The sequence below is a fragment of the Anser anser genome (genome assembly GCF_964211835.1).
Source record: "Anser anser genome assembly, chromosome: 11".
In the NCBI taxonomy this organism is placed as follows: domain Eukaryota; kingdom Metazoa; phylum Chordata; class Aves; order Anseriformes; family Anatidae; genus Anser; species Anser anser.
The window spans coordinates 24,205,475-24,223,697 of NC_139732.1; the positions used below are offsets into that span (position 1 = coordinate 24,205,475).

The following is an 18,223-nucleotide window of genomic DNA, read 5'->3' on the forward strand; positions in this document are numbered from 1 at the left end:
GCGCCCACTCCCACTGCCTGTGGCTGCAACCCGCTGGCGGAGCAGGTCGTCATGGCAACCGACGATTCCTCTTACGGTACATCTGAGTTCACCTTCTGGGCCCAGCTCGGCCTTGGAAATTTCCAGCTAAAGTACTTGCTCGTGAAGCAGCACTGAGCATCAGCGGGGGGGGGGGGGGGGGGGAGGTCACGGGGAGCCCCGTGGCACAGGCAGCCAGGGCCAGTGGCAAGTTTGTGCCCCGGGCATCGCCTCACAGCTGCACCGGGGCTCCTGGGCAGGAAGGGTCGACCCAGCCGCTCACTCGCTCTCAGCCCTTTGCCAGGGCACTTCCCATCCCCTTGCCGCCGCTGCAGCCGTTGACTGATCAATCCCACCGTATTTGATGTGCTCAGGCACCACAGGCCCATTTCACCAGCCCTCGATTTCACTCCCACCCACAGCAGCACCCACAGTTTGCCTCTGTGGACTGCTTTTCATACAGCTGTGCAGCCACACACTTACCCACCCTGCACTAGCACTGCCCCTCTTGCTGCCTGGGCACTGTCGATACGCGGTCCTTCGGCAGCTTGATGAATTAATACCCATGCATCCCACTGCCACAGGGAGACCTGTGGGCACACTGTTTGGGACAGGTCTCCTGCGCCCAGGAAACTGGCCAGAGGTCGCTGCGCGCCCAGAGCCGACACCGACTCCTGCTGCCAGCATCTGTCCCCCCCCCCCAGTGACAGCCGCCCACCTCTCCCCAGCAGGCTGGCATTAAACGCGTGCCCGTGGATTTGGATTACTGTCGGCTCCCCCAGCAGCGGCTGGGCTCGAAGCCAGGCCCAGTTCCACCCCCAGGACTTCTTCCCACCCACAGGAGCCGTGCTTGTCCCAAGCCCCGAGCAGGCACTGGGGTGTGCTCAGCCTCCCTCGGGGCCCATGGGCTGGGTCCCCACTGTGGCATGCTGCTGCGGTGGGCTCGCCGGCCCCAGACGGTTCGTGCTGTGCAGAGCAGAGGGGCCCCCACCGCAGCCACCTGCCCCCAGCTGTGGCCACCGTACTGCCAGGGCTGCCCAGGGCCCGCTGTGTTCAGTTACCACAGCACACGCAGGCAGAGGGCTCGGTGGTGGGTTTTTTTCCAACTATTGATCTGGTGCTTTGAGAGGGGAAAAAAAAATCTCCTTGGCTGTCTAAACACTATTGATCTGTGCCGGGAAGCCGCACGGACAGGGAAGGGCGTGGAAAAATTGAAATTTCATTTCCGACAACTTGTTCCTGTTATTTTTACTCTTCTGGACTGTGAGAAACACAGAGCAGCAGCCTCGGTCGATACCTCCTCCAGCAGCTGGACGCAGCTCCGCGGGGCAGCTCAGGGAGTCGCAGGCAGGCCCGGCAGGCCGGGGACGGCTGCCCCAGGGGCACAGCACCGAGCACGGCGCTGCTGCTGGCCCTCTGGCCACGGGCTGCAACGTTCCCTGGGGCCAACAATGGGTCTGGAGCATGGCACGACGGTGGCACAGAGACAAGAGGGTGCAAGGACAACATGAGGCTGGTGAGGACAGCACAAGGGTGCTGCAAGGCCCAGCACATGCAGCAGTACTGAGCACACGAGCACCAGGAGGCGTTCCCTGGTGGATACCTGAGCAGAGTCCGGGGTCACCAGGTTCTGGTTCCGGGCATTGTCCCAAGAATTGGCCAGGGCTGGGCTGCACCAGGGCAGAGCGTCATGACGTGCCAGGGATGGAGCACGGCTGAGGGGGAGCATGGCACGCAAAGCCTGCGGTGAGGGCTGGGGGCACTGGGGGGGGCCCTGCTCCCCGGAGAGGGGCCTGCTGCTGCCAGAGGGGGGCCGGGGGCCCTCGCGTGGCTCCAACCTGTCAGCAGTGCCGTGCCTTCACAGGAGCCCCCTGCTCAGCATCTCCCCCTGGCACCAGGCGCTCCTGAGATGGGGAGCGCCAATGCCAGGCAGTGATGGTGGGGCTGCACAGGCAGGGCTGGGTGGTGTCCTTGGCTGCCCCTCCCTGGGGCCATGGGTTGTTCAGAGCCAAGGGGAAAGGCCTGCCTGGTGTTCTGGCCCTCCAGCAGTGAGAGTGACCAAAACATGGCACATTCAGGGAGGTTCCTGCACCCCTGGGACAGCCTGAGCAGCCCTGGGGAGGGCTGCCAGGAGCAGAGGCGGCGATGGCAGAGCTGAGCAGCTCCACGCAGCAGTGTCAGCAGGAGATGGAGAGCTGCCAGTCCCAGGTGAGTGGTGCAGGGCCCCGCGCCCACCCAAGGCACGAGGTGCACAGCGCAGGCTGGTGGCTGGGCAGTGCAGGAGGCCCTGGCCAGCCCTTGCCCCTGCCAGCAGAGAGCACATCCACAGGGGCTGGGGACAGCACAAGGGCTTGGGGCAGGCATCCAGGCCTGCTGCAGCTGCTCCGGTCCTGGTGCCTCCATTTCCCACAGCAGCCACAGGTCACACCGGCATCACTGCAGCGATTGTAGGATGCTCAGGTGTTTGAGAGCCCATTGGGTGCTGCCTGAACACACACAGGTTGTTGTCGCTGGGGGGTGGGGGGGGAGGTCTGCACCCACCAGTCGTTAATACAGTCCCTTGCTGCTCTCTGACCAAAACCTGGGCTGCCTGTACAGTCATTCAAACCCAGTGCCTGGCAGGAGCTGCAGAAAGGGCTGGCTACTGGGTACCAGCCACAGCAGTGAGACAGACAGCTGCTGCTTGTGCTGTGTCCTAGGGCCAGAGGGAAGCAGAGGTGCCAGAGCCCCAGCAAAGAGAGCCCCAGGCATGCCAGGCCACAGAGCAGCAGGAGCTGGAGCCAGCACACGTGCTGGCCTCCTTACAGGCGCTGCAGCTGGACCTGGACTTCTGCAGGGGCAGGAACTGCAAGCGGCTGGTCCAGCTACAGCAGCAAGAGTGCGTGGTGGAGCAGAAACACCAGGATTTGGTCTTTCTGATGCAGCACTACCAGGAGGTGATAGGCAAGGTACCACCACCGGGTGCAGCAGCCATGGGCCAGGCTGTACAAGTCCCCTGCCCTTGGCCACATGTTCCCTGCAGCCAGCTCCACCCAGCTGAGACACCATCCCTGCCCGACAGCCTTGCTTGTGCAAACAGGCAGCGATCAGCCCACCCAGCCCCAAAACAAGGCAGGCATAGCTGCTGCAACCCCGTGCACCCAGCTGAGCAGAGCTGGGGGCCTGCACTCTACAGTGGTCCCACTGACATCCTTGTATTGGTGGCTCCAGCCATCCCGGAGTTAGTGGCACCTTGCAGCCCACAGCCTGAGGCATGGAGCTGGACTCACTGCCCTCCTCACAGGCCCACACCCCGCTACAGGTCAGGGACTACAGGGATGCCTTCCCTGGGGCCACTGGGTGTCCATCAGACACCACCGCAGCAGGAAGGGCACCAGGGGGCTGCATGAGTGACCCGAGGGCCAGGAGCCTGCAGCCATCCTGCCTCACTCCTGGGTCCAGCCACGTCCCTGCGCCAAAGGCGCTCCCCAGGAGCCCATTGCCCCCAGGCTGCCCCAAACCAACTGCCTCTCCAGCCCCAGCCCCAGCCCCTCTACAGCCAGAGCACAGGCGGCCTGGGGCAGTCCCACACCCGGCCAGGTGCCCGCACCCCAGTGCTGCACCTCTCCGCAGGGCCAGAAGGATGAGGCCGTGCAGACAGAGGTCACCTATGCAGGCTGCCGTGACAATGCTGACACCAGCCATGGACTTCCAAAAGAGCACGTGGAGCTGCTCGAGCAGGTCTGTGCTGGGGGCCCAGCACCCGCAGCACCAGCACCTGGGGCTGGCTGGGAGCTGGCAGGCAGCAGCTGGCCGTGCTGCTCGTGCAGGTGGTGGTGGAGGCAGAGGCAAAGCACCGCAGGCAGAAGAGGACAGCTGAGATGCCCCGGTGCCGGGCACAGGACACGCTGCAGGCTGAGCAGAGCACTGCCAAGGAAGGTGGGGTGGGTGAGGAGAGGGACACCCGGGGCTGGGACATGTGAGGGCTGCAGCCTGTGGCCTGCACCCCCGGGGTGCCTGCTCTGGCTAATTATCGGGCAGCCCAGGGCTTGCCACTGGTGGCAGAGAGCAGCAGCAAGGAGGCACCAGGTACCCAAAAGGGTCAGCATATGTGCCGCTAGAGGATGAGGCAGCACAGCAGGAAGACAGGAGGCAGCAGGCAGTGCATGCCTCCCCAGCAGTACCTGCACGTCCGCAGCGGCACTTAGTCCATCCTGGGACAATGGCAGGGAAAGGCTGAGAGCCCGTGGGCACCACAGGCTCCCTGTGCAATGGAACATCACTGGTTGCAGGGTTACAGGGCAACTCGGGAAAGGTGAAGAAGCAGCGCCCATAATACACGAGTCTTCAAGCTGGGGGGGAAGCAGCCCAGGGGGGCACAGGAACCCTGTGGAGAGCAAACATCCCAAAACCACACTGCAGGGCTGTGCCTGGAAGCTCAGGGAGTGGGGCCGGCTGACATTGCCACCCCTGCCCCCCTCCCTGAGCTTCCCAGAGTCTGTTCCCCCTGTCCCGAGCAGCCCAGGCAGCAGCACAGCAGCCACCAGCCTGGAGTCAGCAGCAGCGTGCGGAGGAGCAGTCGTGCCCAAGCCCGGGGAAGGGCACGCAGCACGAGGCCGGCCGCAGGGCAGAGGAGGAGCTGCGGGCACTGCAGGAGCAAGCAGCCAGCCGTGAGGCAGAGCTGGCACACAGCAGGTACGCAGGTCTCGCGGCTGGCTGCCCCCGGCACAGCCACAGCCCTGCCCCTGCCCTTTCCTTGGAGGGAGGGGGCCCTGGGGCTGCCACAGCTGGGGCTGTGCCCTTGCCTGCAGGGCACTGGCAGCATGGCTTCAGACAGAGCTGAGCCAGTGGCAGTGGAAACAGCAGGCGACCCTTGAGCAGGCAACGCAACACATGCATGCCACGGCCCGTGCCAAAGAGAAATTGCAGAAGAGCCAGGAGCAGCTCCACGCCCTAAGGGAGCAGGTAGGCAGCATGCAAAACCTGCAAGTGTCCCTGGATCAGCCTGGCCCCACAGACAGCCCGGTACATGTCCAGTGCCAGACACAAGCTACCGTGCTGTGGGAACTGGAGGAAGAGCTATGCTGTCAGCTGGAGGGGAAAGAAAAGCTCCACCAAGAGCTGCTTCAGGCAAAGGACTGGACAAGCAGCCTTCTAGAAAGAGAAGAGAGCCCTGCAACGAAGCCTGTGCAGCAGGGAGCTGGGGTCAGCAGGGGGAGGGAAGGCACAGCACACAGCACCCACTAACGCTGTGCCTTCACTGCAGCTGAGGGTGCGGGAGGATCGGAGCCAGGGCCTGGAGCACAGCCTGGCTCAGCTGCAGGAAGAGCTGGGAGCCACCCGGGCCCGGGAGCAGCGAAGCCTGCAGCAGCTTAGCGAGGCCAAGGAGACCATCCAAGACCTGCAGCAGGTAGTGGCCTCCAGCAGAAAGCACGAGGCAGAGCTGCTGCAACAGGTAAGGGCACAAAAAGCACAGCCCCAGGACACAGCCAGCCACCACGCAGCCCGCAGTGCCTGAGCTGCAAAGCGACAGAGCTGCAGAGAGTACTTTCCTGCTCCTGAGCAGGACTAGCCCTGGGGAGCAGCCCAAGCTTGGCCAGCCACACTCCCAGCCCCACCACTTCACCTGCAGGTACAGGATGTGGCAACCCTACAGGCAGAGCTGGCCCAAGCCCAGCAAAAGAAAGCCAAGCAGGAGGAAAAGATTGCAGCCTATAAGGAACAGATGCAGCAGCTCCACTTGGAACTGAGGAACCTTCAGGAGGCCCAGGAGCAGAGCAAGCAGAAGGTAAGCATGCCCTAAGCCTTCCACCTGGCATCTGCGCTCATCCTGCATGTCTCTCACGGCCCCCCTGTGCCTCCCACAGGCCCACTCCCTCCAGCAGAGGCTGCAGGAGCTGAGCAGCCAAGCCCAGCGCTGGCAGCAGTTGCACCAGGACAGTCAGCAAGCTCTGGCTCTGCAGGAAGAGGAGCTGGTTGTTTGCAAGGTGGAGCTGGCTTTCCTCAAGGAAGAGCTCAGCAAGGCCATGGAGCAGGTGCAGGACAGGAACATGCAGCACCACAGCTCAAGGACAGGAGGAGTGCAGGCTGAGCCCCTGACACCAGAGGATAAACCCTGGCCCACAGGCACGGCAGAGTTGGAGAGGACATGCCAGGGGACGGCTCACTGCAGAGCCCAGGCCAACACGGGAGGAGGCTGTGGCTCTGTAAGCAGCAGCAGGGCTGAACATCACGTTCTTAAGTAGCCGTCTTTGTTCGGTTGCTAGAAATAAGCCCTCAGCATGAAACTAACACCTCACGACAGTTTGTAGCCAGTAGTGCTGGAGCAATGTTTTTTCTCTGATCCAGACAGCTCTCCCAAAACACAGGCAACTACTCCAGACCTGTGGCTCAGTCCTGAAGGCTGCTGCCCCAGCACAGCCTTGTTCCTGCACCTTCCTTCTGCCCTAGGCACATACAGGCTGAGGAAAGCAGTCATGTGGGGTCACCCACAGCACAGGGTATTGTTTTTTTCAGGTAGTAACCCTGCACACTTCCCACACCCTGGGATGGTCGAACAGCAGCAGGCCGCACCAGGAGAGGGAGCTGGTGCTGGTCAACATCAGCCAGTATGCGAAAGAGCAGATGTGAGTAAGAAGCCCTAGCCAAGTAGAGAGGGGCAGGTACCTGCCTTCTCCTCACACCAACTCACTCAGCTTACACCTCATTTTCAGGCAGTCAAGTGAGAAACGAGGGCAGAAGACCCAGCAGCAAATCAACCACGTTGCAGAGCTGACAGGCAACAAGGAGTAAGTGATGAACACAGGGACTGGGTCTGAGCAGTTAATGCTGCCCACAGGGGTTTATAGGACAAACGAACAACTACTGCCTCACCTCATCTCCCCCGCCTTTCTTTCTTCCAGGCATCTTCAGGACACACTGAGCACCTTGCAGGTAGAAAACAAGTACCTCAGGGTCAGAACACATGAGCAGCACCACAAGGGTGAGCAGATGAAGGTGAGCAAAATTCCTGACACAGCCTGGCCCAGAACAGTGCTGAGCCGACCCTCCCTTGTGTACTGGGACAGCTGGGCACCAGTTACTTGCCCAGAGCACAGGTCACGGACAAATTGCCTTTGCAGTATTCCAGGCCAGGTCTTGGCCAAGCACATGCTGTCTTTGCCCTCTAAGCCAGTGTAATTCTGTGCCTTGTCCCAGGCTGTACAGGGCAGCAACTTGACTGCACGAGCCATGCACAACTCCGCAGGGCTGCCTCTACCCAGAACTCAGCTCCAGGACGAGAAGTGACACAAAAAAAAAAAAAAAAAAAGGTTAAAGACTGACAACCTTTAAACAAATAAAATTCTTTCTGTTCTGTAGCAAAAGTAGTGCCAAGCACCAAAACCTTCCAGGCCTACAAGCTGTAGCAAGCCTCACAGCAGTCAGAGAAGCTGAGCACTCCTAGGACTCAGCTGCTCTTGGAAATCTTTAAGCCTCGTAGCAATGGGCATTCCCTTCTCAGAGGCCAAAGCGGGCTGGGGTGCGTCGTGGTGTCAGGGGCTCCCCCTGCTCCTTCCGCCCAGGAGTGTAGATTTTAGTAGATCTGCCAGTAAAGGACAAGAGTGATTAGTGGAGAATACAACCTTTCCCTGCACCAGGAGCACCTGTGAAGAAGTTGGAATCCTCCATGCAGCTCACTACTGCTCTTAAGCATGCAACTGATGGCCAGTTAGTGCCAGCACCCACCTTGCGCTGCCCAGTGGGTTACGGCGCTCCTGCTCCTCCCGGCGGGCACGCAACTGCTCCTCAGCCAGAGCCATCTCTTCCTCCATGGCAGACACTTCCTCCTTGGCACGTCGGCGGTTTTCCTGGGGCAAAGCAGCAGCAGATCAGGGACTGGCAGGACTTTCTGCAGGCCCGCAAGTCTGATCCCTCCAAATAAAAAAACAACAACAACAACAAAAAACAGACCCCCACCCAAGAACAGGCATGCAGCGGGGCTGTGTGCAGCAGGAACCCCACTCAGGCAACACTCCTTTCCAGTGTAGTAGCCTGCTGTCTGTCTGCCAGCTGGGTCTGAGCAGGAGACTCACCTGGCGCGACTTGCCAGCATGTTTGATACTGTAGAACATGGGTCCCAGCTCTGCCAGCCACTCTCCATCCACAGCAGTGACACACTGCATGTATTCCTGCAGTGAAAGAAGGAAAGACCAGGGTAGCAGGATGACACCCAGCGTCTGGACGCCATTGCCAGAGCCATGGCAGCTCCCACCCTCCTCCACTTGCTGATGGCAGTTCCGAAGCTAGGACTATACACCTTCCAGACAATTCCTCCAGGCCTCAGAAGCTGCTATGGGCCCTGAGAAGCTGCTATGGGCAGGACTTGGTGAGACTACAAAGATGTCCCACATATGCCAGGAAAATGTATCACAAAAGAGAAAAACAGGGCCCTACAGATGACAGAGACATGTCCGGTCAGTAGGGACGAGAAAGGCTGAGAACTACACCCTCCAATAGATCCTACTATCACAGCAAAGTCCTCCCACCTCCCTCAAAGCACTCTTTACCCTTCCTGCTAGCCCTCAGCTCTAGTTTACCTTGGTGGTCATGACCAGCTCGTGATACACAATGTAGTCTGGTGTGTAGCCCATGCCAAACAGAGAGCTCGTGGGATGCAGGTGACAGGGCATGCCTGTGCGGATGTTCACATACTCCCCAATGCCCTGCACAGAGAAGTGTGGTTAGTACATCAGTTCCCAGCAGGGGCCTCTCATCCCCCAGACAGGTACAGACCCCTCACCTTCAGCTTTGCAGCTTGATGGAAATACGCAGCACAGATGCACTTCCTGACAACATCCCAGTCAGTACCACAGGATGCTAGGCTCATCCGCTGCTGCACCATAATGTCCTTGAGCTGGGCACGCACCTCCCGCACCTGCAAAGACGTGCAGCAGTCAGATCCCTCCCTTATGTAAGGCTCCCTCCCCCAACCTCATTGCCACAGCCCCACCTTCCGCATGGCCTTGGCATGAATGAAGTGCTGGTTGCACCACAGTGTAGAGTAGTTGTTGTTTTTCCACTGCAGATAAACATTCAGGTAAGTCAAGTGATCACTCTCTGGGACAGCAAATTTCTCCCGCACTTGGTCACTCTCTTCCTCTCGACCCTGAAGAGTAAGCAAAGAACACAGGTTAGTCAGAGGGCAGGTAAAGGCCCTAAGCTGCTGGAAGAGCAAACAGGTACCTTAGGCCGATAGAAGATGGCAGGCACAGACAACATGGAAACAATGAGCAAGATCTCAGAGCTGCAGCCCATGTCACAGGAAACAATGAGCATTTTGGAGAGTGCAGGATCCAGTGGGAACTCCACCATGAGACGTCCTGTTGAAGTCAGACCACCTGCAGGAATACCATAAGGATCCATAGAGCAACTGGACAGGTCCTCAAAGTCCCGTTGGCTGGCAGCCTGCCCCAGCGGCCAGTACCTGTGTTATCCAGGGCTCCCAGGATCCACAGCTGGTACATGGAGTTCAGCATGTTGTCCTCAGGTGGTGGATCCATGAAGTGGAACTGCAGTAGGTCCTGTACACCCAGGGACTTGAGCAAAAGCACTACATTGGCAAGGTTGGTACGCTGGATCTCGGGCACTGTGGTTGTTAGCAGCTCATTCTTGTAGGCGCTCTGGGTGTAGAGCCTGGGGAGCAGATGCCAAGAGCATGCCCCTCCCCTTCAGGCCACTGCATTCCTCTGCGAATGACCAGCAGTTCCCAACCCAGCCAGGCCCTGCACACGGCAGCAGCTCTGCACTCAGCCAGGCCAAGGAGCAGAGCCCCAAGGAAGAACCTCTCCCAAGGCCACAGTGCAGCCTCCCCAGCACACAAGTGCCTGGACTGCAGCACGAGGTACACCCCCCTCATGTACAGTCTTGTTCCAGAGCAGTCTTAAAGCAAAGCCTTGAGATAGCTGCCTTTAGCTTGGCTATTGTCTTGAGAACATCAAAGCAGCTGGTTCAGCAATGGCAGAACAGCCACAAGTAAAGATTGGCAAGGTAAGAAACCAGAGAATACCCTTTCCTCTGCAGAGATACTAGGTCCAAAACAGACAGCCTCAAGGCCTGCCCACAGCCCTCATCTCCACAACACGTTCAAGGCAATGAACAGTTCTCCAGTGAAGAAAAAAAAATATATCTATATATATCTATATACATATATACACACACACACGTAGCCAGATGCCAAGCTGTGGTATGGCAGGAATAGGAACACCAGTGATGTGCCTACCTGAAGCAGTGACCTGGGCCCGTTCTGCCAGCTCGGCCCGCCCTCTGATTGGCATTGGCTTGACTGATGGGATAGATCTGCAGCGCATCCATGCCTATACGGGGATTGAAAACCTGCAGGGCACCAGAAAAACAGACTGAAGCAAGAGGAAGGCTGGGTCACTGGCAAAGAACTCCATCAACCCAACCCCAGAGATGACAGACATAAACAGTCCAGGAAACCTTTGCTTACCTTCAACTTGCAGTAGCCAGAATCAATCACAAACATGATGCCATCCACTGTCAGTGAAGTCTCTGCAATGTTAGTAGCAACAATGCACTTCCTGACCCCATCTGGAGCCTGCAAGTATACCACACATCAGTCAATTTGTTGGGCAATGGCTTCTACACCACTGAGGAAGAGTGCAGAGCAGCAATACAGAACCCAGGACAGGAGTGACTCTTGGGAAGTCGAAGGGGGCACATGCTTTCCCTCACCCTCCACGTGCAATACAAAAGGCATCTCTGCACCTCTCTCTCATGCCAACTAGAGTCTTCCCTGCACTAATCTCCCATCTGCCCAGTCCCATCAGAGAGTACGCATCAGCACCTTCTGGAAGATCTTGGCCTGTAAGTCAGATGGCAGCTGAGAATAGATAGGCAGTACAGCAAGAGCAGGCGCCTTCTCCAGTTCCTCAAGGTGCTCCACAATTTGCTCTGAGGTTACCTAGACACAAAGAGGAGTATTAACGTAAGATTGAAACAATAAAGGGGTGGGACAGTGCCTGCCCTTCCATCCAGCTCACCTCAATGTCCTCCTGGCCAGGCATGAAGACAAGGATGTCGCCAGGAGCACCAGACAAATGGACCTGCAGGGCTTGTTTCACAGCAGCCTCCACATAATCCTCTTGTGGGGTCTGAAAGACACATCCCAAATTACAGACACCAATAATCTCACCTGCCCCATCCTGTGTGTAAGGCTGCATCACGGCATGGGTACCCCTCTGCTTTCCTCTCTGTCCACTGCAGTGAGGTACACACAAGTCACCACACCCCCCTCACACCACAAACTCTCTCACATTGACCTTACCTTGCTGAAAAGAATATCAACAGGAAAAGTGCGCCCAGGAATATGGAAAATGGGAACGTTCCCGAAGAAGGAGGCAAACTTATCTGCATCCATGGTGGCAGAGGTGACAACAAGCTTCAGATCCGAGCGTCGTGCTACCACCTAGAAAATATATGAAAGGAACAATAGAAGAGTGGCATTTGTGGATACCTCCAGGCTACTTCCATCACTGCTGAGACAACAGGACAGGATGGAGCTTTCACCGTACTCTAGAGGCACTTACCACTAATGCCAGGGAAGGCATATGCTATACAATCCGTCCAGTTAAAAAGACGGTCTGACACCAGCCAAGAAAGCCTTATACCTGCAAGCATCCCTGTACCTAGAGCTTCTTAGTTAGCCAGCAAGCCTCTGGCAACACACTAAGGGAGATTTAAACCCTCAGAACCAAGGATCAGGACGTTTGAGCAGCAAGTGCAGTCAGAGATATGGGAGCCTCTCTTCATTTCCCTTTCCCAGGCCTGGGACAGAAGCACTGCCTCTGCCAATATTCTGCCCAAAGACCAGTTCACACGCCCTATGCCACTGTTTTAGAATCTTCCTGTAGCCCAACTCGCACACACCTCCCGTAACAGGCCAAAGAGCACATCAGTGTTGAGTGAGCGCTCATGTGCCTCATCCATGATGATAGCACTGTAGTTGTCCAGGTCAGCCTCTCGCAGTGACTCACGAAGGAGGATCCCATCTGTCATGTATTTGATTATCGTGTTCTCTGACGTGCAGTCCTCAAAGCGGATGGCATAGCCCACCTGGGAGGGCAGAGATATCAGCAAGTCTTCACCAGCCCTGCGCACTCACTGTCAACAGGCTGCACCCTCGCACATGCTGCCAGACTCACCTCCTCTCCCAGACGCACTCCCATCTCTTCGCTGACCCGCTTGGCAACGGACATGGCTGCCACTCTGCGGGGCTGGGTGCAGCCAATCATGCCGTAGTCTGTGTAGCCGTCCTCATGGAGGTACTGCGTCAGCTGAGTTGTCTTCCCACTACCCGTCTCCCCTACCACAATCACAATGCTGTTGTCCCTGAAGAAAGGGAAAGAACATTTCTTCGTACACCACAAAGAAAGACTTTTTCATTCACAGCTCTGCTTGGCCACCCAAGAGTTGTCCTGCTTTAGCAGGAGAACTGCCATCAACCAGACAAAGCAATGGGTTTTGTTTTCTGAGGGTACAACTGCAAACAGGCCCTATATCAAGGAAAAATTCTCACTTGTGTTCCTGAGATGTAAGCCAATGCCACAGGGCTGCACTACGACCAGCTGCCTAACAACCGTACCTGAGGATGGAGAGCAGCTCCTGCTGTACAGCAAAGATGGGCAGATATTGTCTCTGCTCCAGGATTGATTTCTTCTTGGCAAACTCACTCCTTGCTTCACTTTTTTCTTTCATGTGTTCAGCGAACTTCTGCTCAGTCCTAAGGAAACACCAAAAGCCTTAAAGCTGTCTCTCCGCACACTTTGCTATGCCTACGGCCCCATCACCAGCTAAACATGAGCAATTCAAAGGAAGGATTACTTGTAATCCACTTTGCCATCTTCTGTCACCATCTCATCCTTCTCCTCCTCTTTCTTGATTCCCATAATGTCTCCCAGTTTTGTGCCTGCCAGCTCCCAGTGTTTATGCTGAGCCTGGGAAGGCAGAGAGCAGTGTAAGTGCCACAGTTGGGACTGAAAAAATCATTCTTCTGCACTCCTACTCGTAAGGCTAGAAAAGCATGTTAGCTTCACATTTCCTTAGTGCTACGAGAGAGAACACACATCCCACTCCTACAGCAAGTCTCCCTCTTCCAGCTGAACTGTGACAGACCTTTTAGACACTGGTCTGGATACAGACACAGCATGACCAACAGCCTCCTAAGAAAATGGTTCCAGCTGCTGACAGTTCCATTAAATTTGCACTTAGATCTGCACAAATCTGAACCAGAGTTAATCTTCCTGCTCTCAACAGGTACCTTCAGGTACTCCCACCTTTCTGGTTTTCTTTCACCTCTTGTATCAGGAGGTCAGCTTCCACCTTCATTCCACTCATAGTACGCCTACCTCAAATCCAGCTCAGTCTCAGTTTACAATGTACCTGTGCTTTCCCCACCACTATCACATAAGCTTTATAGAAAGTCTATTAGGCACACACCCACAAAGACTAATACACTACCTTACTGCATGCTCCTCCTCAAAACTCTTCTGCTGAGACAAGATCTACCCTGCTGCCACCCACACTAACTGTTGTCCATCTGAGCTACCCTGTATTCTTTCACCTGCTCTCCTCTTTCGTGATCCAAATCTCCTTTGGATCAAACTTCTCTGCACAAGTGCACAACAACTGACGTCCCGGGCAGTGCCTGAGGAAATCACATCACTACAGCGGCTTACGAGACAATGCAACAAACTGGGCTACCAGGACACCCCAGGTCACAAAAACACAGTGAACATCTTATCAGTGCCACCGAGGCCTGTATTCCACACAGTCCAAACAAAGGCTGCAAAGCCCTACATTACACGAACAGCGGGGCAGTAGGACAAAAGGTCATAGCATACCCTCTTACGCTCCTTTTGCTCCCTATGCTTGCGCACCAACTGGCTGCCTTTCCGAGCTATGATGGCCAAATCAGAAGTGGCATCTTTGACAGGGATGACCGGCTCTGGCTAGAGGAAAAAGGCATTGCTTCAATACAGAAAGCTCACACCTGTGAGGCTCCCTGCCGTTACAACCTTCAGCCACAGCCCCTACCTGCTTGGTGAAGACTATCCTCCCATCTAGGAATGGAGGCACCAGGTTATGCACCAGCAGATGCACTTTGGCTGAATTATCCTCTTCAAAATCTTCATCCACTTCAATCCGATGAACTACACCACTGGTCAACATGCGGTTTGTCTCCCACCGCTCGTTATCCTGCAGGAAACGACATATCAAAGGATTTTAACTACTACTTTCCATCACCTAAAACTCAAGAACAATCAAGAGACTCCTTACACCTACCCCACAGTATATACAACTCAAAGCAACTGCAAGGCAATAAATAAAGCAACACAGCTTGCTGCGAAGCACTACAGGACTGTGACCAAGTCATCATGGCCTAAGTTATTCATAAAAGTGGAAGCTAAAAGCAGGAAACCACTGAAGGCAAATCTGTAACTGATTCTCAATACACACCACGGTTATGCCACATGGCTTCAAGTACTGAAATGATCTAGGGCTGCATCTGCTAGTTTTCCTTCCCCCAAAAGGCAAAAAGAGTCTAGAGCCCCACAGACGAAACTAAGTAAGCCTGGAACGTGTATAACAAGTAACACTGAAGGTTCTAGCCTAAGGAACCCAAAAACAAGCACTTGAAAAAAAAAACACTAACTAGAAGCAGCAGGGTACAGGAACACAGACTGGCGATACAAAGTACGTGGTTAACAGAATGGTCTCCAAGAAAACAGAGGGCAAACTGTCCACAACACCCCAGCTACACACTGAAGGCCAGAAGCCTGGAGACAACCCTACTCTTATGCTGCGATCAGCAGCCCTGAGTGTCTGGAGCAACATTGGACAGCCCCAATAACATGGTTCATGCCTCTGTATAGCAAGAGCACAGCCCTCTGCGTTCCAGCAGCCCAGGACGCTGTGACCAACTGCGGTCGCTAACTGAATTCTGCCCCATGCAGGAGATGCATGGCTGCACTTTCCAAGGGAATATAACAAGTTTCCCTGTGAGCTCATTCAGCCTGGGCCAGGACAAAGACTGCCCTTTTCACTCTGAGGGCAAGGGCTCAGCCGATCCCATCAGCAAGCAGATCCCTTAAGAAGCAGCAAAACGAGCAGCCCGCACACGCTGAGAGCAGCCAGCTCTGCATCTCGCCCCCACCTCATTGATCTGCCGCCGCTGTGCAGAGATGCGCTTCTGCTTCTGCTTGTGCAAGTGCTGCTCCCTCTTCTTCACATACTCCTCAGAGGAGTAGGCCAAGGGGTTGTGAAACTCGTCGTAGCCCTCGTCCATCATGTACCAGTCCCGGTCAGCTTGCTGGGAGGGGAGGTGCAGCGCTGAGCTCTGCTGCTTGCTCGGGCAGGGCCGGGCCCCCCGCCGCTCCCCGTCTGGCCGCCGGGGGGAGCCCGCCCGCCGCCAGCGGCCCCGACGCAAGGCCAGCGGCGGTCCCCGGCCGCCCCCCGCGGCACGGCTCTCCCGGTGCCTCGGGTCCGTAGCCCGGCGTTCACCAGGTGCCCAGCTCCCCAGGCTCCTACCCGCTGGTCGTCCTCCCACTGCTGCCGTTCCTCCTCTGTCTCGAAGGCGATGCCCTCCTCCCCGTCCTCACGCCGCCCTACAGAAGAGGGGCTGGTCAGCACGGGCCACCAGCCCCACCAGGCTGTCGCTGTAGGAGGGAATCCCACAAGACCTGTCCTTGTGCTGCACAGGGTTAGAGGACTCCACCGCTGCCCAGCCTCGGCAGTCCTCCACAGACTCCTCACCTCTGCCTCTGGACAGCCGTGGTGTGGCCCCCAGGTGTCTCCGGTCATCAGCCCACTCGTTATATTTGTACGACGGTGTGGGCAACGGCGTCTTATCCGAGTACCTGCTTCTTACAGACCTGTGAAAACAGCATGAAGAAGGAATCAGTGCCTACAGCACGGTGCTAATCTTACACACACCCTCCTGCCCTTTCTTGCAGATCGCTGGCTCGTAGCCACACCCCCAGCTGCCAATACCTGTCCCGGTCTCTCCGATCCGTGTCCCGCAAGGATGATGCCCGGTGGCTGCGCTCTGAGTCTCGATAGGAAGGTGTGGGGGAGGGAGATTCCCACTGTGAGCGGCGGGAACTGCTGTAACCACTGTCATCTTCCTCCCAGCTGGAGCGAGACGGCGTGGCTGCATCTAGTAGAGGAGACGATGATTGACAACCGGTGTTCACACTGTGGCCTTAGGCACCTGCAGCCACTTTCCGCCTTCTACCAAGGAGCACAGGGGGCACCCATCTGCTGTCCCTCTAAGAGAAGGAGCTGATGCACTGCCTCCAAGGAAAATTGCCAGAGGAACACATCTGTATCTCACAGACCCAGAATGAAACTCAGTGGGCAGGGATCAGCCAGGTCTTCGCACACAACTGGCAGATCACTCCCGGTCCTACATCCAGGAAGAGCCAGGAGTTTTACGCCTGTCCTAACCGCAGGCCTTAAAAAATACCGGATTTTTTACTAACGTTCATCCTGACAAAAACAGCAAGAGCCCAAAAAAGTAACACGCCCTTTCCCATTAGATTTTACGTGAGAACTCTGCTAAGTCCCACTCCTACCTTTAGGACGATGCCTGGGACTCTCTGGTTCGCTCCTCCTGCTGCTCCGTTCCAATGAGCCATCTCTCTCTGACCTGCTGCTGTGACGACTTCTGTCCCGCTCCTCTGGAGAGGGAAAATAAGATCAGATGCCCCGTGCACAAACAGACTTCCCAAATCTACCCTAGAAAACACCCTGAGCACCAGTCAAGGGCAACAAAGAGGCTAAGGAACAAGCCCCACGTCTAAGCAAAAAGAGTCACAAACATCTCAAACTGTTACCGCGGTCTCGTTTACGATCGTGGTTCCGATCCCTGCTGCGCTCCTTCTTCCGTTCCTTTTCCTCCTTGGAGGACGCAAAGACACCATGCTCACGGCGGTCTCTTTCCCGCTGCCGACTGCGTTCCCAAAACTCCTCGCTGACACCTCCTGTGTAGGAAGGTGTTTCTACATGGACAGAACGATAATGCCTAGAAAGGTAGAGCAGAAAGAAAGCTTACAGTGCTGAGGAATAGCTAGCCTTGAATTCATCTCCTGTAACTCCAGTGTCCTAGTCTCCACAATAGCAGAAGCTTGTGGGTAGGAACGCTCTCTCCATCCTTTGCTGGCAGCCCAGCGCATCTGTTGGTGTTTTCAGACACGAGCGCTTCTAAGGAGGCTGCCGCTCCCAAACGTCAGGAGGCAGACAACAACGCGGACAGTGCGTTTAGTGCTTGCAGGCCTAACAGCATCTAAAAACATCCCTGGCCGCCACGCCTCAGGGACGGCACCAGCCCGAGAGCTCTTCTGGGACCTCCTCGGGTCCCCGGCGACGCCCCCGGCCCTCCCGGCCGCAGGGAGGTCACGGCCCCGCGGGCACCACGCTCCCGCACGCAGCCGATGCTTGCGGCCAGTGCCCCGGCAGGGACCGGGCTGCCGCGGAGCCTTCGGGCCCCTGCGAGCGCCGGGCACCCCGCGGACCGCACCTGTCCTTGCGGGCGCTCCGGCTGCTGCGGCCGGCCTCCGCCTCCTCCTCCTCCTCGTCCTCCTCGGGGCTGCCCGCCTCGTCGCGGCCCTCCTCCCAGTCCCTGTAGGAGCACACCCGGGACCGCTTGCCGCCGCCGGCCGCCGCCTCCTCCTCGCGCTCCCGCCGCTTCTGCGCCGCCAGCACGTCCAGGCCCAGCAGCGAGGCCCGCGGCGCCGGCGCCTTGAAGACGTGCTGCTCGGCCGCGGCGCTGCGCCCCCGCAGGAGCAGCCCGCCGGCCTCGGGGCCCGTCCCGGCCAGCCGGTGCAGCGACTGCTCGCCCGCCTCCGCCATCGCCGCTACCGCGCCGCGCCGGCACCCATGGGGCCTGCGGGCGCCCAGGACGCGAGGCCTGCCGCCGCCGGCCGCCTGCCGCCGGGGAGGCACCGGCCCGGGCCCGCCCCCGGGCGCTCAGCGGCCGCGACCCCGCCCCGGGCCCCGCGCACCACGGCCGCGGCGGCAGCAGCCCGCGGGCGGCCCGGCCACCACAGAGCCCGACGGCCGCGGGACAGAGCGCCCCCAGCGCCCTCGGCGGACTTCCGGCGGGGGGACGGCGGACGTCACGCGCTCGCGGAAGAGGGGGGGCGGGGGCACGACGGCGCCGGGCACG

At 57.6% G+C, this 18,223-nt stretch overlaps 1 protein-coding gene across 3 annotated transcripts; it reads right to left on the reverse strand.

The window, feature by feature from the left end:
- Nucleotides 1–230: 230 nt before the first annotated feature.
- Nucleotides 231–18,078, reverse strand: DHX38 (DEAH-box helicase 38). 3 transcript variants are annotated; one of them, XM_083851846.1, is made up of 26 exons: nucleotides 17,576–18,078; nucleotides 16,893–17,080; nucleotides 16,632–16,736; nucleotides 16,048–16,213; nucleotides 15,811–15,929; nucleotides 15,586–15,713; nucleotides 15,212–15,367; nucleotides 14,092–14,253; nucleotides 13,899–14,006; nucleotides 12,880–12,992; nucleotides 12,641–12,778; nucleotides 12,201–12,387; nucleotides 11,926–12,111; nucleotides 11,324–11,464; nucleotides 11,040–11,150; nucleotides 10,844–10,960; nucleotides 10,487–10,594; nucleotides 10,256–10,368; nucleotides 9,461–9,669; nucleotides 9,220–9,374; nucleotides 8,987–9,142; nucleotides 8,777–8,911; nucleotides 8,574–8,699; nucleotides 8,070–8,165; nucleotides 7,723–7,844; nucleotides 231–4,384 (listed from the first exon to the last, which is right to left on the reverse strand). In XM_083851846.1, exons 1-26 carry the CDS (start codon nucleotides 17,905–17,907, stop codon nucleotides 4,345–4,347), a joined length of 3,717 nt encoding a protein of 1,238 aa, XP_083707972.1. In that variant the 5' UTR covers nucleotides 17,908–18,078; the 3' UTR covers nucleotides 231–4,344. The 3 variants fall into 3 exon arrangements, with proteins under 3 accessions (XP_083707972.1, XP_083707971.1, XP_083707973.1); XM_083851845.1 differs by lacking the exon at nucleotides 231–4,384 and adding an exon at nucleotides 7,325–7,579 and having other exon boundaries at nucleotides 17,576–18,077; XM_083851847.1 differs by lacking the exon at nucleotides 231–4,384 and adding an exon at nucleotides 7,325–7,579 and having other exon boundaries at nucleotides 15,586–15,662; nucleotides 17,576–18,076.
- Between the last annotated feature and the right edge of the window lie 145 nt (nucleotides 18,079–18,223).